Source organism: Phaseolus vulgaris, chromosome 10 (assembly GCF_000499845.2).
Source record: "Phaseolus vulgaris cultivar G19833 chromosome 10, P. vulgaris v2.0, whole genome shotgun sequence".
Taxonomy (NCBI): domain Eukaryota; kingdom Viridiplantae; phylum Streptophyta; class Magnoliopsida; order Fabales; family Fabaceae; genus Phaseolus; species Phaseolus vulgaris.
The window spans coordinates 37,451,268-37,476,207 of record NC_023750.2 but is presented as its reverse complement, the minus strand read 5'-3'; the positions used below and the strand labels follow the sequence as shown (position 1 = coordinate 37,476,207).

The window sequence follows — 24,940 nt, the reverse complement described above, 5'->3', positions numbered from 1 at the left end:
AAAGTTTTGTAAGTTCATAGAGTTATTTCAAATCTAATAAATTTATTTTAAATATCTAAATTCTTACAACATAAACCCTTTAAAATTAGAACTACAAAATCTTAATCGTTTTGAATTCTTTTAAAAATATTGGATAAATAGATCACTTAAAAACTTCTTTTGTGAAAAAAGAACTTTTTTTTAATATCAATCCAACATAGACTAAAAATTTAATATTTTTTTCCATTTTTTTAAATTTAGCATGCCTTTAGAAATTTTAATACAACATTGATTGATTTGATTTTAGGCCATGTACTTATGTTTTTTTTATTATTATTAAACATTGTCCTCTTTTCTTGTATTGTTATTGATTGATATGTTTCCACTTGACATTTTGTTGGGAAAGAGATGTAGTCTGACCCAGTACAAGATAATCAGGCTCCAAGGATGGAATTTTTAGACAAAGTTGTCGACGTAGTTATTGATTTTGTATGGAAACATGGTGTTCGACAAGTGACTTACATCATTCATTACAAGAAAAATGTTCATGAACTGAAAGATAGTGTTAGAGATCTTGGATTTGAAAAAGAGAGGATAGATCATCAATGTGATGAGGTTGCAAAAAATCTGAACAACATTGAAGGTAAGGTTACTGAATGGGTTAAAAAAGTGAGTGAAATTAAGACCATAGTGGAGGAGTTTGAGAACGATGATGGCCACCAAAGGGCTCAGTCGCTCAATTGTTATGTTTTTCCATACTTGTGGAATAGGCACAGATTAGGAAGACAAGCAAAGAAGATGGAAAAGGATGTTAAAATGATAATTGACGAGTCCCCTAAGTCTGATGAAGTTTCATATAGGCAAGGTGTAACATCTAATGAAGTCACATTGTCTAATTCTGTTTTTGTAGAATTTGGTTCTACAAAATCCATAATGGAAGCAGTAATGACTCAACTTGAAGATTCCACTGTGAGAATGATTGGATTGTATGGGCCAGGTGGTGTGGGTAAAAGCACTTTAATAAAAGAAATTGCAAGGAAAGCTAAATACAAGAAGTTGTTTGATGTGGTGGTTAACGTAGAAATAACAGCCAACCCCAATCTACAAAAAGTCCAAGAAGAGATTGCTTATGTTTTAGGATTGAGATTGGAAGGAGAAGGTGAAAATATGAGAGCTGATTGTCTACGAAGGAGGTTAAAGAGAGAAAAAGGGAACACCCTTCTAATCTTAGATGACCTTTTGGACAAATTAGACCTAAACAAGTTGGGGATTTTACTTATTGACGATAATGATGATGATTTAAGCAATGATAACATGGATCTTAATCGCCAAAAATTGGGAAAAAAAGATGACAAGGATCTTAATCGCAAAGTACTGAAAAAAGAAAAAATCATTGGTGTTTATAAGGGGTGCAAAATTTTGCTAACTTCACGAGATAAAAATGTGTTGTGTGTTAAAATGGATGTAAAATCGACTTTTTGCGTGAAGGAATTAGATGATAAGGATGCTTTGATGTTGTTTCAAAAGTTGGTTGGTATACATAATGAAATGTCTGGCTCTAAACAAGAAATTGTAAAGTATTGTGGAGGGTTACCCATGGCAATAGTTACAGTTGCAAGGGCATTAAAAAGCAAGAGTGAATCAGTATGGGAAGCTACACTAGAAAAACTTAAAAAGGAAGAATTGGTGGGATCGCAAACATCTATGGATATTTCAGTTAAGATGAGTTATGACCATCTTGAAAATGAAGAGATCAAGTCTATTTTCTTACTTTGTGCTCAAATGGGTCATCAACCACTAATCATGAACCTAATGAAGTATTGTTTTGGTCTGGGTATACTTGAAGGGGTCTCCTCGCTTTGGGAAGCTCGAGACAGAATTAAGACATCAATCCAAAAGCTAAAAGACTCAGGCTTGTTGTTGAACGGAAGTTCTAATAACAATTTCAATATGCATGACGTGGTTCGTGATGCTGCTTTGTCTATAGCACACAATGATCACAACTCTTTTACTTTGAGAAATGGAAAACTAGATGATTGGCCCGAACTTGAAAAGTGCACTTCTATTTCTATATGCAACAGTGATATCATTGATGGGCTTCCTGAAGTCATAAATTGTCCTCAACTTAAACTTTTCCAAATCGACACAAATGATCCATCTTTGGAAATACCAGAGAGCTTTTTTAGAACAATGAAAAATTTAAGAGTTTTAATATTGATTGGTTTTCGTGTATCAAGCTTACCATATTCAATCCAATGCTTGTTAAAACTCAGAATGCTTTGTTTGGATCGATGTACTTTAGGTTGCAATTTATCTATATTAGGGAAGCTGAAAAAGTTAAGAATTCTTAGCTTTTCTGGATCTCAAATTAAAAATTTGCCAGCTGAGTTACGGAGCTTGAATAAGTTACGACTGCTAGACATTAGCGATTGTTCTGAATTGAAGATTATCCCACCTAATCTTATATCAAGTTTGACATGTTTGGAAGAGCTATATATAAGAGAAAGTTTGATCAAAATGTTGAGAGAGGCAAAAAAAGGTCAAGATTTGTTTCTCTCTGAGTTAGAGAATTTGCATAAGTTGAAAGTGGTGGACTTAAGCGTCCCATGTGTTTCAGTTTTTCCCAATCACTTGTTCTTTGACAAGTTAAAAGATTACAAGATTGTGATTGGAGACTTAGAATTTTTTTCTGTTGGAGAATTTAGGATGCTGGATAAGTATGAAACATTCAGAGTTTTGGCATTGCAACTGAAGGATGACATTGAAATTCATTCCCACGAAAGCATAAAATTGTTGTTTAAAACAGTACAAAGTTTGTTGTTGGGAAAGATAAATGGTGTTCAAAAAGTTGTCAATCAGTTGAATATGGATGGATTTTCAGATCTGAAACACTTATCTATCATAAATAACTATGACATCAAATATGTCAATTCAACAGAATTGTACAATTATGTGAATGTTTTGCCCAATTTGGAATCTCTATTTGGAATCTCTATGTCTCTACAATCTGAGAAACTTAGAGATGATATGTTACGGTCCAGTTACAGTTGTGTCATTTGCCAAATTAAAATTCATCAAGGTTGAGATGTGTTACCAATTGAGGAATTTGTACTCCCTTTTCATGGTTAAATTTCCTATTAGTGCTCAAACATGTGAGATTTCTGAATGTAATTCTTACATGGATAAATTTCTTGCTAATCTAGAAACAATTGAGGTTTCTGAATGTAGATCTTTTAAGGAGATCCTTCAAATATCAATGCATTGTGGTAAGGTCGAGTTTCTTAAGTTGCACACTTTGACACTACGACAATTACCATCATTCACATGTTTTTACACCAAAGAGAAGGAATCTTCATTGTCATGTCTGACAGAGTTTCAAACTACAAATAGGGGCTACAGAGAAACTACTAGTGAAAAAGATGGGCAAAGTGAGAAGACGATCCCTCTTTTTGGTGATTTGGTATGATATTGCATACTTTTCCCATAATCTTATATAATTAGTTCAGTTGTTGTAAATATATTAATCGGCCAAGTATGCTTTTGCAGGTTGAAATTCCAAATTTAGAGAACTTGAGTTTATCCTCACTCAACATCCATAAGATATGGAGCGACCAACACTTCATCTTTCAAAACTTGATAAAATTAGTTGTGAAAGATTGTGATAAATTGACATATTTATGCTCATTGTCTATGGCTAGTAGTTTAAAGAAGTTGAAAAGTCTTTTCATAAGTGAGTGTTCATTTATGGAGAAGATTTTTAAGACTGAAGGAAATAGTGCATACAAAGTGTGTATTGGTGTAAATAAGTAAATGTTCATAATTGACTTAATATTAAGTTTATGGTTCTTGATCACAGTTACCTTGTACATTTTCGTTTAGCTTGTATATGTAATAATAGTTTGTTTTCTTCAAAATGCAGGTTTGTGTCTTCCCTAAGTTAGAGGAAATTGACCTTAGCAAAATGAATAGATTAAGAGATATCTGGGAAACTAAAGTAAGTGTTGATTCCTTTTCTAGTCTCATTTTCGTGAACATTGAAGAATGCAATAAACTAGATAAGATTTTTCCAAGTCACATGGAAGGATGGATTGAATGTTTGGACAACTTGAAAGTTTCTAGATGTGAGTCGGTGGAAGTGATTTTTGAAATAAATGATTCTCAAGAAATAGATGCATTTGGAGGGATAAACACAAATTTGGAGGTAATTCTTCTTGAAGACCTCCCAAAGTTGAAACAATTGTGGAGTACGGATCCAGATGGAATTCTTAACTTTAAAAAGTTGCGGACCATAAATGTAGTTGATTGTGATAAACTTAGGAATTTATTTCCAGCTTCTGTTGCCAAAGATGTTCCAAAACTTGAGCGCATGTCAGTATCGTCTTGTACGAAAATGGAGGAAATTGTTGCAAGTAAACATGCATCCAAAGCTAACAAAGATCCATTAGTGTTTCCTGAACTAACCTATGTGAGATTAGATTGGCTACCAAACATCAAACATTTCTATAAGCAGAAGCATCTTATAAATTGTCCAAAATTGAAGGAGTTGACTGTGTACAATTGTATGCGACTTAAAACATTTCTCATAGAAACATGTGAAACAACAAATGAAGAGGAAAATTTTATTTTTTCAGCTCAAGAGGTAAGCAATGCTCCATCTTTGTTAAAGTTCGAAAATAAATGTGTTTAGTAAAAATTTTATAATTTGTTTGATAAAGAGTATAAAGATACAAAGGAAAATAAGTAAAAGAAATAGAAAGAAAAGAAATATATGTGATCCAAAATAAAATCTCTGGTTGAGAAGAAATAAAAGATAAATTAAATAAAAAATTGAATTTTAGAATTATTTAATTTTAAAAAGAAATAAATGAATGCTATTTTATTTTCATTGTAAATTTTATTTATATTATTACTATTATTGTCATAAAAAATTATTTTTTAGTGTTATTAAGAATATTTGATTTATTATTGGAGAAGGAAAAAAGTTTACCACTGGCTAAAATCTATTTATAACTAATGAAAAAGTTTACGAAGAAATTTAATTCATTCTTCATGGCACTTACTTTTATTGTTTAGGTATTCCCCAACTTGGAGTATATGGAAATTGACTTCGATGAAGCACAAAAGTTGTTACCAAAGTACCAAATGCACCGTCTAAAAGAGCTTCGTTTGACTTTAGTCAAAAGTGTTGTTGATCTTCTTTACCAGTTTCCCTACACAATGCCAAATCTACAAAAGTTAGAATTGTATTATTGGTATCAAGAGTTAGAGGCAACAGCAAACATTTCACGACAAAAAAGATTGGAGATGGTATTACAGCTGAAGGAATTAGTTTTGTTCTATTCAAACATAAAGGATCTAGAAGGAGTTCCAGCTCTACGGAGACTAGAGCTTTTAAGCTTTGTACATTGCCACCGATTGAGAAATTTAGGTCCTTCCTCAGTATCCTGCACTTACTTGACATGTTTGAAACTAATGTATTGTGATGGATTAAGAAACTTAATGGCATCCTCCACGGCCAAAAGCATGGTTCAACTCCAGACCATGAAGGTAATCCGTTGTGATAATCTAGAGCAAATAGTAAGCAATGAGGGAAGTGAAGAAGGCAAAGTCATGAAGATTGTATTCAGCAAATTGATTACTGTAGAACTTGTAGAGCTAAAGAGCATGAGAAGTTTTTGCAGTGACAAGGAGTGTGAATTTGAATTCCCATCACTGGAAATAGTGATTGTAAGAGAATGCCCGAAGATGGAGAAATTCAGTGAGAGAGAGTCAATAGCACCAAAGTTAAAAAATGTATTTGGTGTGGAAGGACTTTCCCCGTACCCAACCTATCGCCCCTTACACCTCCATTTGTATCCTTGGTCCCAACCGTGCAACATCCTCCCTTCTTAGCGCCTAACCCACTCCCATATGCAATTTCCGCCCAATCTATGTTGCGCGCAACTCACCAATCTTCGTCTAGCTTCCATAAACACTCACCCCCGGGACGCAAACCATCGGTTTCATCTCCTAGGGTCAACGAAACCAATCCTCCCCTCGACAGTCATAGAACCCGAAACACCCAACCGGGCTTGGGGGGAACTTTTGCGGCTGGTTTGTCTGAAGGTGAAGACCAAATGAAACGGGATATGAACTCCAATGTGCCTATGGAAAGAAGAGTTCTCTGGGTTGGGGAATCAAGCAAACATAGCAAGCGTGAAGAACGCAAACAATTAAGGTCAGCTCTATCTCATATTAGTAATTCTGGATCTGATATTGCCATTAATAATTGTAACCGTCTGTTTTGGCTAAAACACGGAAGTCTGGAAACTATTAGATTATGGGAATTAGGAAAACAGCTCGGTGCCACATGTGATGAAAGGAAAGCTTCTCATTAGTTTAGAAGACTTAGAAATCAAGGATAAGATGGTAAAGTCAGCCAGGGAAGGAGGGGATGATATGGGTTTTTAATGAAAATTATGTCTATGAATGTTAGAGGTTTTGGGAGTCCTGTAAAGTGGAGGTACATTAAGGATCTCATTAGAGTCGATGGTATTAAAATGCTTTGCTTACAAGAAGTTAAATTGCAATCTTTTAGTAAAGAAAAATGTTGTCAATTGTGGGGGGATAACGACATTGGTTTTCTCTATAGTGAACCTAGTAATGGGGCTGGAGGGATTCTAACTGCATGGCATAATAATTTTTTCCAGTGCATAAACCACATCATTAACAAATGGTTCATAATATTTATAGGAGTCTTTAAAGAGAATAATATACCTGTTGTTATTGTAAATGTGTACTCATCATGTAATCTACAAGAGAAAATTCAAATGTGGGACGAATTGAAAGTTATAAGACTAAGGGAAGCCTGCAACTCATGGTGCATATTGGGGGATTTTAATTCAATAAGGAAGGTTGATGAAAGGAAGGGGATTAACTGTGGCATAAGTAATAAGAAAGAAATGCAAGCTTTTAATAACTTTATTGATAGTATGGAGCTGGTTGACATTCCTAGTATCGGTAGAAAATACACATGGTATAGACCTAATGGAAAGGCAAAGAGTAGGCTTGATAGGTTTTTAACCTCTTTTGATTGGCTACAACATTGGCCGGGCTGCAAACAATATGTTATGGATAGAAATATTTCTGATCACTGTGCTTTGATTTTAAAATCTAAGGTACTGGATTGGGGGCCAAAACCATTTAGATTTTTAGATATGTGGCAAGAAGATAAGGATTTTGATAGCTTTGTAAAAAAGAAGTGGGAAAACTACAAAGTTCATGGAAATAATATCCAAATGATAATGGATAAGTTGAGAATGCTAAAGAGTGATCTAAAATGGTGGAACAAAGAGGTGTTTGGTTACACAGACAAGCTTAAGCTTGAGCTCACAAATAGAATACAAGAGTTAGACTCTTTGGATGATGTGGATAACCTGGATGATAATAAGATTATGGAAAGAAGGGAACTTTTGAGTCAATTACAGGTTATTAACATGAGAAACGAATCCCTTTTACAACAAAAATCAAGGGCAACATGGTTCAAACAGGGTGATTCAAATTCCAAATATTTTCATGCGTCTATTAAATGGAGAAGGATGAGAAATGAGATTAAAGGTGCACATAGTTTGATCTCAGGATCCTGGGAGGAAGACCCGATTAAGGTAAAGGAAATAGTCAAGGATTTTTACAAAACAAAGATGTCAGCACAAGAGGATATTGGGGTCAGATTGGATAATATTGAATTCAAAGCTCTAACGGAAGCAGATAATCAATTGTTAATTGAACCTTTTAAGGAGGAAGAAATTAAGGAAGCCATATGGAACTGTGATAGTAGTAAAAGCCCTGGTCCAGATGGTGTATCTTTCAGCTTTATAAAGAAGTACTGGGAATTATTAGAAAAAGATGTTATTGGTGCAGTACAATATTTTCATAAGGAAGGGAAAATACCGAAAGGATGTAATGCCTCATTCATAACGCTGATTCCAAAATCCGAGAACCCCCAATCCTTAGAGGAGTACATACCCATTTCTTTAGTCGGATGCTTATACAAAATATTGACAAAAGTGTTATCAATAAGGATTAAGAAAATCATTGAGAAGATCATAGACGTGTCACAATCGGCTTTTTTATCAAATAGAGGGCTTTTAGACAGTGTCCTTGTCGCCAATAAGGTTGTGGACGAACTAAAGAGAAAAAGGAGGAGTGGGGTAATTGTGAAGTTGGATTTCGAAAAAGCTTATGACTCGGTCAACTGGGAGTTTCTGTTCTATATGATGGGCAAATTAGGATTTTGTGAGAAATGGATTCAGTGGATCAGGGAATGTCTTGAATCTGCTACTATCTCAATACTGGTAAATGGTAGTCCAACAAAAGAATTCAAACCCTCGAGAGGTTTAAGACAGGGGGATCCTATGGCACCTTTCTTGTTCCTAATCGTGGCCCAAGGCCTATCCGGATTGGTAAATCAAGCAACCAGAAGAAATTTATTCTCGGGAATTAAAGTTGGAGACAAAAATGTCGAGGTGAATCTGCTCCAATTTGCTGATGATACCTTATTCGTCTGTGAATCAAGTATGCAAAACATTTTGACTATTAAGGCTATGCTGAGATGTTTTGAGTTAGGTTCTGGTCTTAAAGTAAATTTCCACAAGAGCAAAATAGGCGCAGTTGGAGTGGACAGGAACTTGGTAAATATGTACTCTGAAATCCTCCATTGCAGCATAATGGAACTACCCTTCACCTATCTAGGTCTACTTGTAGGAGGTAATCCATCTAAATGCTCCTTTTGGGAACCAGTGTTATCAAAGATAAGAAAGAGATTGTCGGATTGGAAAGGCAAAAACTTATCCTTCGGGGGAAGAGTTTGTCTCATAAAATCCGTTATCAATGCCATACCATTATTCTTCTTGTCATTCTTCAAAGCACCTGTTGGGGTGTGCAAGGAAATTATTAAGCTACAAAGAAATTTCTTGTGGGGTTGGGGAGCAGAAGGAAGGAAAATTGCTTGGTGTAGTTGGGAGAACATATGTAAACCAAAAGAGGAAGGTGGCCTTGGTATTAAACGCATTGACCTTTTTAACAAGGCCCTCTTGGCAAAATGGCTATGGAAACTGAGGTCCCCAGAGGTTGGTTTGTGGAAGGATGTTTTGGAATCAAAGTATGGATCTTGGAGGACGCTAAACTTAGATATATCGGCTCGAAATAAGCACAGATCTAGATGGTGGACGGATTTATCCAAAGTAAGCCTCTTCGATCAGGACAATAGTTGGTTCGAATCAAATATGATTTTGCAGGTGGGAGATGGATCAAAGTTTAAATTCTGGGAAGATAAGTGGCTAGAAAATACTCAATTCAAAGAGAGATATCCTAGAATCTACAAAAACTCCTTGTTAAATGATAAACCAATTGTCAGTTTCGGAAAATGGTCTGCAGAGGTTTGGGAGTGGGATTTCAGCTGGAGAAGAGCGTGGTTTGAGTGGGAAAAACCTATGGTAGAAGATTTCATGACAAGTATAGCACAAGTATCTCTTCATTCAGACAAGGAGGACTCATGGCTATGGAACGATTTATCCTCCGACAACTTCTCGGTAAAATCAGCATATTCAAAGTTAGCACATAATGGGAATGGGAATACAAATGGTCGTTTTGCTGATCTTTGGAATCTAAAAGTAATGCCCTCGTCTCAGTTCTACGTGTGGAGGGCCATGTTGGATAGGATAGCTACGAAGCAGAATCTTCACAAAAAAGGGATAATAATGAGTGATACATTTTGTCCTCTTTGCGGGAGGGAGGAAGAGTCAACCTCACACATCCTCATTACGTGTAAGGTATCAAATTCAGTATGGAACATGTGCAGTAATTGGCTTGGGATTAGTACGGTGAACCACAATGCCTTGGAAAACCACTTTGACCAATTCTTTTGTTTGTGCTTTAACAAAGAGGGTAATAAGTTGTGGAAAAGTCTGTGGATTTCTGTGATATGGTGCATTTGGAAGCATAGGAATAGAGTTATTTTTAATCAAGCAAAGAGTGATGCAGATGAAATCTTCACCCTGGCACAGGTACAATCCTGGGCATGGATGAAACATAAAATAAGGAATGTAAACTTCTCTTTTTCTGATTGGATTTTATCCCCACAAACTTGCATTAATATGGCAACTAGGTAACTTTTTCGGTCTGAAAGCATGTTTTACCTTGCGTGATCTTGTTTGCCTTGTTTTTTCCTTATTGTGCTTTGATCACTTAGTGGTACAGTCATATGTTAGTCTTTGTGATGGCTGCGAGGCGTGTAAGGTATGGTTTTTTGGTGCAGGTACTCAAGACAAAAATCAGAATGGAAGGACTATGCTTACTTAGCTTGCCTGCCAACAAAGCTCTACGAGGGAGTGGAATGAGTTATTGGGATGGAGTTATTGGAAGCAAGCATCACTCATAGTTGAAAGAAGGTTATTTGGAAAGCAGGCAAAAGTGTGAAGAGACCAAGGCTGTAAAAGGGCATCATGGATAAAGTCTCACCTAGTCATTATGTTTGTAACTTTTAAGTTTTGTGTTCAGCTAGTTTTTTGTACAACCAATTCTGTTATGGGCAGGGACTGTTTTCTGAAAGATAAGGTTCTTTGGGTAAGAGTATTGTTATGGGTAGGGGCGGCTTCAAAGCTTATGCTCTTTGTGTAAGTGGAGCGTCTATTTTCTTTATCTTGGCGTGTTGAAAGTATTAATCAGGTATGTCTTATGTATAAGAGTTGAGACACCCCTAAAGTGTCTCATTTTATTTTATTTTATTAATTTATTGCAAAAAAAAAAAAGCCCAATGACACTGGGAAGGTGACTTGAATGCCACCATACAAAAGGTTTTCAATGATAAGGTACTTACTCACTTTTCATTTATTTAATACTATTTCTCCTCATTTTATTATTATTAACTTTTCATACAAAAAAAAAAGCTTCAAATGGTAAGTATGTTGAGTTTTTAAAAGATTACTTTTTTAAGTCCTTTTATCTATTTATTAAATTCGGTCTATTTATGTTTTTATAATAAAAAAATTACACAAACCTGAGACAGTAATAAAAAAATTATGGTTAAGGGTTTGTTTAAAAATAAAAAAGAATTAATTAAATTTATATTTTAAAGTTGGAGAACTAATTGAATAATTTGCCTGTTTTTACAGCTCTCTTTCGCATACACTGAGTATCTGAATCTTAAAGATTTTAGTGGATATGTTGAGCAACTATGGCATGACCCACGTTGGGTGCAGCAAAACAGCTTTGGCTATTTGAAAAGGTTGACTGCATGGGGATGTCATAATCTACAGCATGTAATTCCATCTCATTTGCTCTCTTGCTTTCACAATTTGGAAGTGTTACAAGTATATGCTTGCAAATCAGCACAGCTCATATTTAATATGAATGATGAGAACAGGGTGACAAAAGCTTCCGGAATATTCCGTTTGAAAATATTGTCTTTAAGGTATCTACCAAAACTGGAGCATGTATGGGACAAGGATCCGGAGGGGATTATTGGCCTTCAAGTGCTAAAGGAAATGACTGTTTATTATTGTGATTCTCTTAAAAGTTTGTTTCCAGCATCGGTGGCCAAAGATCTTACCAAACTTGAAGTGCTTGAGGTAAGAGAGTGTGAGGAATTGGCAGAGATATTTAGGAAGGATGAAAAGGGTGAAGAAGGAGAAACAACCACACAAGAGTTTGCGTTTCCTCATCTCACCTCATTGAAGCTAAGGGGATTGCCAAGCCTCAAATACTCAATCCACTGCTCCAAACAAGAGGAGGTAATTCTCACAACTTTGCCTCTTAGGACATTCAAAATATATTTATGCTTATTTAGGAGACTATATATTGTTACTCTGGTTTATTTCATATAAATTTCTTTATATTAATAATTTTATTAAAAAATAAAAATCACAATGAGACATAATATTATCAAAAATTTAATGTAAAAAAACATATATATTCTTTTCTCTAATATAAAAATATCTTTTATAACTTTTCCTAAAAAGTAAATTTAATCCATCCGAATTTTATTTTTACTAATTAGATATTAAAGAAATTACTATATAACTTAATTTAAGGTATCATATAGTATGTAAATATTCATTATTAGATAACATGTGTATAAAAAATAATCCCAACAAATTAAATGATTGAATTGATTAAATTTTAGTTCTAGAATAAGTTATTAAAAATGTAATTTAATTATGTTTTACACATAACATAAGTAGATTCTTATCAAAATTTGATTATCTTTTGATTGGATTCTTTGCAGTCCTTCCATGTTCTTCACAGGTATAGATGTGACTGTAGATTCTTGTTCATGCATAAAGAAAATAAGAAAATCTAAAAGTTTTTTTTTTATCAGCAAATAGCAATGAAATTAAATGAGACTACTTCAGGGGTGGTCCAACCCTTATACAACTAAACAGATTTTCTCAAAGAGCCTTTCCATCTACATATCAACCAAAAGGCCTCCTACTCTCTATCCCATCTCAATCAATAATAAAAGAAACCCAAGAAATAACCCTTTACATAAAAACTAAACAGAATACATACATACCAAGGGTTCAAGACACCAATCAGAGAATGAGAAATTAGCTGACGGTATCTTTGATGAGATCCATGACCAAACCTTAATCTGTGTCAGAGAGAAAATTTCAGTGTGATCAACCACTCCACCTTTAAATAAACAATTATTCATGTGCCTCCATATCTCACTAACCAACGCAATCCACAGGTTTCCCATAATAAGATTAACTGAAATAGGTGCATCCAAAATCTTAAAATGTTCAAAATGAGACCCAGGATTCATACAATCCACTGATCTTATTCCTAACCAGTTATAACAGAGATTCCAAATTAGCCAAGCAACTCTGCATTCACAAAACAAATGATTTGTTGTCTCCTCTGACCTCCTACACAAGCAACACAAATTACTCTCGATCTCGATTCCTCTTCTCTCTAGATTAACCCTACAAGCAACCTTGTTTTCAATCACTCTCCAAGCTGTGACTTGAGCTGAGGGGAGCGCCTTAATTTTCCAGAAAAATTTATATCTTCTTAAGTCTTCCTCACTACCTTCTCCCCTTAAAAACCCATAAGCGGACTTAACTGAAAACTCAGTTGAAACGCTATCCTTCCAAATCCATCTATCCACTGTTTCCGTAAGAAAATCTAAAAGTAAGTTGCATATAGAAGTTTTAGATAAGTTAACTTTTCCATGATAGATATGCCCATTATATAGCCTTTTGTAACCTTATTTGTTTAAGAAATCAAAATTGTGCCAAAAAAAATAAAAAAAAAAATAAAACTCTTTTTAGATTTTATCAAAGGCGAAATAGATAAGAAGTGATATGGTTGATTATTGTTAGGGTTTAGACTTCATATAACCTTACTCATGGATATCATAACTCAACTTCTTTCAATTTAATGCTAAAGTCAATCCATAAGTTTACTCAAAACCCTAATTCCTTACTAGAATGAGCTTAAGTTTTTCTATCAAGAGTCAATTCCTTGAACACTTATTAAGGAAACTTATTTTCACAACAAGGGTTTAAAAATAACTAATGAACCAAGTTTTATTATAAATACAAGTTTCATTAAGTATTTTGCTTTAGTTCTAAATTACAGAATATATTTTTCAATAGCCAATGAACTAAATACCAAGCTATGGATTCTAGTAACCAAAGGTATATATATGTGGAAATACTGAGTAATATATCACTTTCGCCTCTTAGCTTGAGGTTGTGCATTGATAGGTTAGTTTCTGATCATTTTAGTCCCTCATTTTAGTCCCTTAGCTTATGTTCAATATGAGGATATCAACCTATCTAAATGGTTATCCAAGTACTCACATTACAATAGGAAACCTTGATAATTATACAATTTTCAATAACAAATCTTAGTAATTATTCTATTAAGGAGAAGGTATCCACTAATAAATATAAAGAATATATGAACCTGGATCATTAACAACACTTTATTCAAAGATATTGTGGAACTTAAAAATCTAGTGGTGGAAAATTGTAAGGGATTGATGACTATTGTTGCTGAGGATAATATAGATCCAAGTCTAGAGCTTACATTCCCCTATCTTCGTGTGAGATCATTGAAATTAAAGGGTTTACCGAAGTTGAAGTATTTTTACTATTGCTCACTCAAGGCTGACATTTATACTCATCTGGAATCACATACCGAGGATCAACTAAAGGTATTATTACAACACTTTCTCCTTGTTTCATAATGGATCATAAAGGAATTGTTTCCCTTAAGTTTCTGGTATTTCTCATTGTTTTCCTTTCTTCTTTTTTTGTTTCTCTGAAACACATAAGCATAAATGAGCTTTAAAAAAGAGTGAGGATTTGGATTCAAAATTTGAGATATTAATATTAATGGGATGGAAGAATTAAACAAAAATGACTCTCATAATGGTTTGATCGCTCATATACTTGTTTATGATAGTTCCATATGAATAGGAGGAGCATCCAGTTAAAATATAAATGTCGTCAAAATTTCACTTATAAAGAGCATCCACTTTGTTTTATATGGTTTATATAAATAAGTAAAAGAATACACTTCATGACACAACAATAACATCTCATTTGATTATTTAAAAGAGTTGTTGCGTTAATAGTCCTAACAAACTTCTGCTTGTGTTTTTCTTGGTTATTACAGAGCTTGTCACTGGGGGGAAATGGAGTGAAGATGATTTTAAGTGGAGAATTTCAAAGAAACCTCTTAGACAACCTAAGAGCTCTTAAGTTCGGATGAATTTGAATATAAATTTTTAGAACAGGTTCCCAATACAGAGAAGCTTGTGGTGTGTGATGGTTCCTTCAAAAAGATGTTCTGTTGTGAAAGCCCTAATAATGTGGATTATAGTGGACTTCTCTTACAGCTGAAAGTATTACACTTGGAGTCCCTTAAAAACCTGGTTTCCATTGGATTAGAGAACTCTTGGACCTTTGTCAAAAATGTAGAAATCTTTAAAGTCATTATGTGTTCAAGTTTAAAAAGCTTGATAGCATGCAAAGTGTCTTTCTTAAATCTGACATGCTTGAAAGTAAGAGATTGCGATAACTTATCATATTTGTTCACATCCTCAACCGCCAGAAGTTTGGCTCAACTCAAAATAATGAAGATAAAAGAGTGTAAATCAATTGAAGAGATAGTGTTTAAGGAGGAGGGGAATGAATCAGATGAGATAATATTTCCGAACCTCAGTTGTTTGAATCTTGATAGTTTATGGAGGCTAAAAAAGTTCTATATAGGAAGTTTAAGTCTCCCATCCTTAGAGGAATTGTCACTAAAATTTTGCCATGAGATGGTAACCTTCTGTTTAGGTACTAAAGAAACAGGCAAGTTGTCTCAAGTAACAATTAATTACGAGGTTATTCCATTGAAAATTGATCTCAACTTTACTATAATCAAGAACTTTCTGGAAAAGGTATGTGTTTAATTTTTTTTATTGAACATTTATAATACATGTCTCTGTATTTTGTATGATTGGAAATTGTGTATAGGTTAATATTGATATTTTGAGTTTGACTTTTTGACTCTTTGTCAAAATGTGTTTTACATGTTAAAATTTACTTATTCTCTCAGCTGTACAAATAACACTTACACTCCTTCTAGTTTTAAAATAAAAACTTACTCTCTTATGATTTTAAAAAATTAAACATTAAAATTCCTATTAGTTTTTAAACAGATGTTTTCGTATTTTATGTTTTTAATAAATGATACTTTATATTTCTTAGGTTTATAATAAAGTGAGATTTGTCACATTTATTTTATTTAAAAGTAATATATTAACTAATTTTTTCAACGAAAAATATAAATTATAGCCTTATAATATAAAAGATAAAAAAAAATTAAATAAACACATTTTTAAACAGATATAGGATATTTAAAGTAAAGTAAAAATAGAGATAAAATATGCCATCTGTAATGAAAAAAAATTAAAATGATAACAATAAAATAAATCTATCATAATATCAATATTATTGGATTTATTCAAATAATAAAATATAAATATAAATAATATAAAAGTATTTTTATTTTAGATTTAGAAAGTTAAAATTGAGATATTTTAGATATAAATAGATATAAATATTAAGAAATTAAAAACTAACATAAAATATTTTACTTCTAATAACATTCAAAAAGTTCTACAAGTTATTTCTTGCACTGAATATTAGTAATAGATTCACACAAAATTAGTAAAAAATTAGAAAATAGTTAAAATAAGATGTCAAACATAACTTAATATGATAGCAAAATAAAATAAAAGTAAAATGAAGTGAAGATGTAATTTACATCCGTATCTTTTAATGTAGTCTCATTCATTCATCTTTTTATTCCTTTACATGTGCTGATTTCCAAAGAGAGCATCAAACGAATGGGAACGGAGTCTTGAATTGAGAGATAGGGCAGACCTCCAAGAGATATGGCGTGTCTCAGTGCAGATCCCAGACTTATGCTTCAGTTACTTGGAAACCTTGATTGTGGATGGGTGTCACTTTTCATCATATGCACTCCCCTTCACTTTGCTTCCTTCATTACCTCAATTGGAAACCTTCGAAGTTCGAAACTGTGATTCTCTCAAAACCATATTTGACGTCCAATGTCCACAAAACACAGTGACTTCTCCTCTGAAAACATTAGTTTTATGGAAGCTGCCAAATCTGGAAAGTGTTTGGAATGAAGATCCTGCTGAAATTGTTACAGAGACTAATCCAGCTCATCCAAAAGAAACAAATCTTATTCTTACGTTTCCCGCTTTGACGTCATTGACATTATGGGATTTGCCCAAGTTCAAGCACAATACTATACATTCCATTCATGATGCAACAGCAAAGGTTCTATCATATGCTTTTTCATTATTTTCTTCACGTAATCTCATTTATCAAAATTTTCATCTAAAATTTAATTTTAAACTCAAAATTTCTTCTACGCACATACGATACGGCCTTATTTGTTTAATTTTCCACTAATTCACATAATTAGTTTTCCACTAATTCACATAATTAGTTTTCCACTAATTATCAGGCTTATTTTAGCATGAAACTTCACAATTTCAATTTTATATAGAAAGTCGAATCTATGACTTGATAACCTGCTTTTACTTGCTTATTGGTTTCTCTTTGTAGCTAATTACACCCAATGTCAACTTTTGTTACTAAATTCAACAAGTAATTACTTGTCATTAAAAAAGTGTAGTATATGCAGATGAAAGAAAAAAAAACATAATTTAAAATAATTATAAATTTTTATATTCATGAAAATAAATTTTATTTATTTCACATGTCTCAAACATACTCTAACGGTTGGAACCAATATTTGATGTCATGATAACTAAATAAAATTATAAATATATAGACTCACTACAAGAAAATTATTAAATAGAAATCAATTTTTAGAGACCAAAATAATTAGTGGCAATAATAACTAAATTAGAGACCATTTTAGAAACTAAAAGAAAACTTGGTTTCTAAATTAGTTTCTATTATTATTAAATAGTTTCTAAATTGGTATCTAATTAGCAACCAAGGTTTTAACTACCAATTATTTAGTTTCTAAATTTGGTCTCTAAAACCTTGGTTGCTAATTAGATACCAATTTAGAAACTATTTAACAATAATAGAAACTAATTTAGAAATCAATTTGTTTTTAGTTTCTAAAATGGTGTCTAATTTAGTTACTATTGCAACTAATTATTTTAGTTTCTAAAAATTAGTTTTTATTTCATGATTTTCTTGTAGTGACTCTAGATTCTAAATAAAATTATAAATCTCAATTTTCAATACATTTAAAAATTTTAATGAAGACATTTAGACTCTTTTCTAAGAGTGTTTTTATTTAAAATTTCACTATAAAAATTTATACAGTTTTTTCTAATTAAAAAATTTCTAGATTTTATTAACGAAATCTATAGTTATTCTAGATATTTTTTTATTTTAAACTATAATAATATTTCTCCCTCTTATTTTGAAATTTTCTTCTTCACACCAATATTTGCTCTTAACTTTTAAAATTCTTCAAACTTTAGTGGCTTCGTGAAGACTTATGCAACTTGATCTTGAGTTTTGATATACTTAAGTTTCACTTTCTTTCTAGTAATGAATTCTCTTATAAAATGATATATTGTGTCTATATTTTTTTTTTGTCATGAAATACCATATTCATTGTTAATGCTTGTGCAAACTTGTTAACTATGTAATCTTTGTAGCTTTTATTTGTGGCAAATGATGTTCTTTAAGTAATCTCCATAGCTAATTTGCATGACAAGTGCATGGAGTTGTTGCCACATATTCTGACTCACATGATGAAAGTGTTATAATTGGTTGTTTCTTTGAACTTTATGAAAAAACACATCCTCCCATGAAAAATATAAAGTCATTAGTGCTCTTTCTATTATTCATATCTCCGACATAATAATTATCACAAAATCCATGAGTTTGAAATCATTGGAAAAAAATAACTCATAATCAAGAGTACCTTTTAAATAAGAGAGTTCTTCTTAGAAACTTTCATATGAGTAGAAGTGAGAGTGTTCGTTAATCGAATTGCTACTCGAACTGCATGCAAAACATTAGGCCTTGTTTATATTAAGTATCTCAAACATTCCATGAGACTTTAGAATTGAGTTGGATTCTTATTTTCACCATCTTCAAACTTTGATAATTTTATCTCACTCTCTATAGGCGTGTTAACTGGATTACAATCAAACATTTTAAATTTCTTCAAAACCTATTTTGCATAACTTTCTTAGAGAAATGAATATATCTTCCTACAATTGCTTAAACCTATAGGCCCAAATAGTATGACATGAGCCCTATGTCTGTCATCTTAAACTATATGACATTGCCTTCTTGAATTCTTCAAACAAGCTTGGATTGCTGCCAAAGATTATAAGATCATCCACGCAGAGACAAACAATCAAAATATCTCCATCATCACGAGTTTTGAAATAAAAAGCATACTCGTTGATACATCGATCAAAAGCATTATTTGAAAGTACTTACTATACTCTTGGTGCTTACTTTAATCCATATAAAGCTTTATTTTAGAACCCTATATTCATGTCCTTCAACTATGAAGCCTAAAGGTTGCTTAATTTACACTTATTTTTCTATATAGCTAGTTGAGAATGCAGACTTGACATCAAGTTGATAAATCTTCCACTTCATTTGAGGTGCCAAAGAAATTTAATCAACGGATTGTGCCCATGTGGCTGACAGGTGCATAAAACTCATCATAGTCTACTACATGCTTTTGCTCATAGCCTTTTACAACAAGTCATGCGTTGTATCTTTCCACCTCTCCATTAGCATTCTTTTTATCCTTGTACACCCATTTTCCTCCAATTACTTTATGACTTTCCAAAAAAAGTTGTTAATTTTATAGTATCATTCTTCTCGATTTACTTGATCTCCTCTTCCTCCACATGTCTCCTCTTTTTATCTTTCACAATTTCTACAAAATCCAATGGCTCACTATCTATTTGAAGGCAATACAATTCTTTAAGATTACAAGTGACTTCATCAAACCTATCATAGATTTCACATACACTACAAGAAAAACATGAAATAAAAACCAATTTTAGAGACTAAAAAAAATTGGTTTCTAAATTAGTTTCTATTGTTGTTAAATGGTTTCTAAATTGGTATCTAATTAGCAACCAAGGTTTTAACTACCAATTATTTAGTTTCTAAATTTGGTAGCAAAAACCTTGATTGCTAATTAGATACCAATTTAGAAATCATTTAACAATAATCGAAACTAATTCAGAAACCAAAAATTTTTTAGTCTCTAAAATGGTCTCTAATTTAATCATTTTAGCAACTAATTATTTTTTGTCACTAAAAATTAGTTTCTATTTCATGATTTTCTTGTAGTGATATATCTTGTATCTTCCTTAGCCTTTCACTTATAATCTCTTTTTCAGCATGAGATGTAGCTGATGGAGGAGGTGAATTAAGATGAATGGCTCATTGGATTGTAGTTTCTTGCTCTTCTCATTTTTCTCCAAGATATAAAAGAAAAACATGAGTCTTTTCTTTTTGAGCCTCCTAGTTCCACATAATTTCTTCATCAAAGTCAACATCATAACTTGCCACTTTGTCATTGCTTGGATTGTAGCCTTTAAATGAGCGTCATACCCAACAAAGACATGTTTGCCACTTCGATCATTCAGCTTAGATCTTTCTTGTTTTGTTGCATGAAGTGTATGCTATACTCCTACACATGCAAATGATTAACACTAGGCTTCCTTCCACTCCACTTGAGGCTGAAGACCTACCTATAATAGTGTTATCATTTTTTTTGGGAGTCATAAATAAAAATGAATGTTCACATCATTCAAGTTTTTGGATTATATCAGGGGCATTACATTGTATTATCTGGATAGTGTTAATTGTTGACGAAACAGTGGAAATAACATAAGACTTTCCTATTCTTTTTGGGGTATTTTATTATAGGAAGGAACTACATATGTAATGTTACTTTTTTGGGTATATGTAATGTTACTTTTTTGGGTATTGAAGGAGGTTGTGACATATAGCCTAAGTTTTTTTGTTTTGTAAAAAAAGGATTGGAGCATCTCTCAAATGATCCAAATTAATTAAATTTATTTTTTGCTAATAAAAAAAATATTTGAGATTTTTTATTTTTGATGTTGGGGAGAGATTAGACATATGGACTACACAAGAAATAAATTCAGCCCAAAATTGCTTGAGCATATTTTTAGATTTTAGCATGCATTTGGTCATGTTGAGAATGGTTCTAGTTTTTCTCCCAACTGCTACATTTTGTTATAGCAATATAGGAACAGTCAATCGACGACGAATTCCATGAGTTGTACAAAAACCATTGAACTTCCTTGAAGTGAATTCTCGTCTTTGATCATATCTCAAAGATTTGATTTCAAAGTGATTCTCTTTTCCAACTAGAGCCTTGAAATTCTTAAAAGCAACAAAAGCTTATGAGTTTTGTTTGAGAAAATATACCTATATTTTTCTATTGAAATGATCAATAAAGAGTAAGAAATATTTATTCTTACTTAATAAAGGTAGATTAATTGGACCACATATATACTTGTTGAAGTGGCATAGTTGCTCTTAATGCATCTATTTTTGTAAAACTTATTCTCACATGCTTTCCAAGAAGACATGTTTCACGGATTGATTAGAAATTTTTATTGTAGCCATCTTTTTCACCATCTCTTTTTCTCCCAAACTTTTAAGAGATCCAAAGTTTAAGTGTCCAAACCTCATGAGCAAAAACCATGCTGTATCTTTTACACTCACCTTCAAATATTTTCCTTCAATAGTTTTTAGATTCTATATAAACATTTTGTTTCTTGACATAAGCACCTTAGCAATCAAATTTTTTCATTTTGATCTTTAAGCCACAAAATATTTATCTTTCATGAGAATCACACATCCTTTTTCAAGTTGTCCTGGACTCAAAATATTACTTTTTAATTTAAACACTTAATAAACATTATTGATCAACTTATGACTTCCATCATTGGAAGAGATTATAATTGTATGATGTAATTCAATTTGAATGTTTCATGAGTCTCTAAAAGAAACATTCTCATTAAGCTTCACAAATTTCTCATTGTATTGACACATGTGATTGCTAGCACCATTGTCGAAGTACCATGAACAATTGACGTCCTTATCTTCACCTTTTAGTGTTAGTAACAAAGTTGGATATTCTTCTTCATTAACAAGTTTTTTTTCTCCATGTCATTAAGACAACATTCCCAAGAGAAATTGAAATGACCAAGCTTATAGCAATTGTGGCATTCCACTTTAGATTTCTCAGACCTTCTTTCATTTTGAAAATAACCACGACCTCTTCCTATTGCTTTTCCATGGACTCTTGATGATAAATAACTTATTTATTCATTGTTTGAGTCATTGTTACCATTTTCTTTTCCTCCTTGTGCATGAGCATATCATCTTTCTCCTTGTGAATGAGCATCTCCTCTTTCTCCTTGTGAATGACCATGTCCTCTTCCTCCTTGTTGATGACCATGTCCTCTTCCTCATCCATGTCCTTGTTGACTCTTAAACCTTTCATTGTTCTTCAAAGAAGTTTGAGCTTTGAAGGGTTGTTCTAATGTCTCTTCCTATCTCCTTTTCATTCTTTCTTCATGAGCTCATAGAGAACCTTTTAACTCTTCAATGATCATGGAGTCAAGATCTTTTGACTCTTCAATCAAACATACCACATAATTGAACTTTGGAGTCGAGGAATGGGAGATCTTGTCTACCTCATACATCTTGTATTTGGTCTCCATATTTCTTCAATTAATTAAAAATTGTTTTTACTCTTGAGCAATAATTCAAAATTGATTCAAATTCCTTCATTTCCAAAGCTTCAAAGTCACTCCATAGTGATTGAAGTCTTATTTTCTTCACTTTGTCGACACCTTGGAGGAATTTTTCCAAGATCTCCCAAACTTTCTGACGTAGTAACATAGACAAGCTTTTCGAACATGATGTCATCCAAACGTTAATGGATGGAAGTAAGGGCTTGTTGATCCTTTTTCCTAGCTTTTAATAAAATTTTCATCTCATCTTGAGATAACTTTTCTTTATCTTGTGGCTCCTCATATCCTTTTTATACAATCCACACAAGCACTTTGAAATCCTAGCAAAAGTGATCTCTCGGCAAGTGTATTGAGTCAACTATAGTATAGTTGATAAAGTGTTGTTGTATCGTTAGAGATTAGAAAGTAACATAATAGATGTAATTTCCTTCATAAAAGGTAATAGAAGATGTGAATTAATTTAATACTATAAATTGTAAGAACTAAATTGAAAGGGTTTCCACAACACACTTGGATAAATGATTCAAGATAATTGAAAAGGTAGTGATTTTCAAGTATGATTATCTATTGTGATTGAATTAACTCTAAAACTGATATGCATTTATCAATCATATATCCAATACATTCTACATTCATTTGTTCCTTAAAATCAAACCAAATTAATCCCTCAATCTTGGTTATCTAGAAATCAAATCACCACAATCAATTCCTTGATTGCCATCATTTGATTTATGCATTGAGGATGAAACAACAATTGCTAATTATCACAACTTTGTTCCAGCAATTAAAATCTTTGATTGATTTGACTTATTTTAGAAAAAAAAAGTATTTTTCAATAACATTCAAGTTCTACATCAAGAACAATAATTCCTCTAATATGAAGCATAAAAGCTAGGAATAAAATATACTTGTGTTTGTGTATTAAGACATAAAAAAAGCTAGTTATCTTGATTAAAATATTATAATTTTTTCTTTTTATCAGCAATGAATAAATAAAATAAAAGGAATACTTCAGGGGTATCCCAACCCATCCATATACAGAAACTAGAGGTGGACTTCCTATATCATCCACAAATCACAAAAGAAACCTTCCTTTATGGTTGGAGCATAACAACCTTAAAGTAAGAAGACCATACCCAAAAAAAAATAACCAACAGCCTCAATGCAACATTCAACTATACTAAACCCTAAAATATTACAATACATAGTCAAATAGGTTGCAGCTGAGAATATTACAAATTTAGACTAATAAAATTTAAAACATCATTTTTAGCATTTATTATCAACAACTAAAATTTCTATTTATATAGTTAATACTATGAATATCAAGCAGAAATTCTCATTTCATGTATTACAATATTTTCAGACATTATTTTTAGCGTAATGTGTTTTCTGAGTTGCATCGTGCTTAAAATTAACATATATATTCTTTTTGTTTTAAATAGGCTCTAGATGCTTCCGATGTCTCTTTAGATTATGTTGAAGATAGTGAATATGGTACATCAAATATTAAATAATGCTACTTAAATTGTTAGTTTTTTTATGGTGAGTTATCCTATCATTTTCTCTATGCGCATGCAGGTGATGATTAATTACAAGCAATTTTTCACAACATAACATGATGATTATCTGATTAGGTAAGCAATTCTATATTAGTGTCATTTTATTATGTTATATAATATATAAAAAAAATCTCTTTGTCATTAGACTTTTGAATAGCACAATATTCAATATAATGCTAATTTTGCTTCTTCTATAATTAAATTCATATTTTTTCTTAATAACTTATGAAAGTATAGTAATTATTTTTATAATTTGTCTAGGTTGAGTCCGTGTTGTTGACTCCAATATTGCAGTAATTATGAGGAGATTGAAGGCATAAAGTGGATACAGATAATGTGTCCCTATTCTACTACGCGTGATTGTGTTTTAAGAAAAGAATTGTGTTATTCTACCAAGTTGGTGATGAAATACATTATTATTTATATTATGTAATGTGTGAGATTAAAAGTGATGAACCATCATGAATATTGAGTAAAGGTGAAGTGATGAACTCTGTCACTAAATATTGAATGTACTACTTATGTGTGCTTTTGCTGATAAAAATTTAAAAAAAAAAAATGTGTTTATTTTCGTATGCTGTTAATTTTATCTATATTTCAGGTTTTAACATAATATTTTACTGTGATTACTGTGACAATTTGCCTATCTCTTAAAAGTAACATTTAAAGTTTATCCGTTTTAATTACATAAGACAACACAACACGACATAACTCTATTGTATTATATTTTTAAGATTTGCATTCTTGTTTTTTTAAAATTTATTATTTATGTAGTATCAGTGTCAACATGCATGCATCTCAATTTCTTTTTAGAAAGTTTAAATGATCTGTTACATTCTAGAGTTTTTTTTATTAAGGACTAACCTAATTTAAGCTTTACTTTTTTTAGCTGAATAATTATAGATGAATTTCGCACACACAAAAGTTGTCTTAAGTTTTAGAACTTAATACTATTATCATTTGGCTTGAAACGACTCTCTTGTGTTAAAAAAAATACCTAAAAATAAATAGAAAATATTTTGTTTAATCTTTTGAAAATAAAAACTTAAAATGTATAATTATTAAA

The 24,940-nt window shown here is 32.0% G+C and overlaps 1 protein-coding gene across 1 annotated transcript; it reads left to right on the top strand.

Annotated features, from left to right (window-relative positions):
- The first annotated feature begins 92 nt into the window (after positions 1-92).
- LOC137818010 (uncharacterized) lies at positions 93-23,904 on the top strand. The gene is made up of 13 exons (XM_068621232.1): positions 93-3,058; positions 3,183-3,439; positions 3,878-4,618; positions 5,053-5,798; positions 6,455-10,022; positions 10,208-10,273; positions 10,516-10,581; positions 11,130-11,747; positions 14,000-14,179; positions 14,765-15,415; positions 16,353-16,826; positions 23,758-23,809; positions 23,894-23,904. Exons 1-13 carry the CDS (start codon positions 427-429, stop codon positions 23,902-23,904), a joined length of 10,062 nt encoding a protein of 3,353 aa, XP_068477333.1. The 5' UTR covers positions 93-426.
- Positions 23,905-24,940: the final 1,036 nt, after the last annotated feature.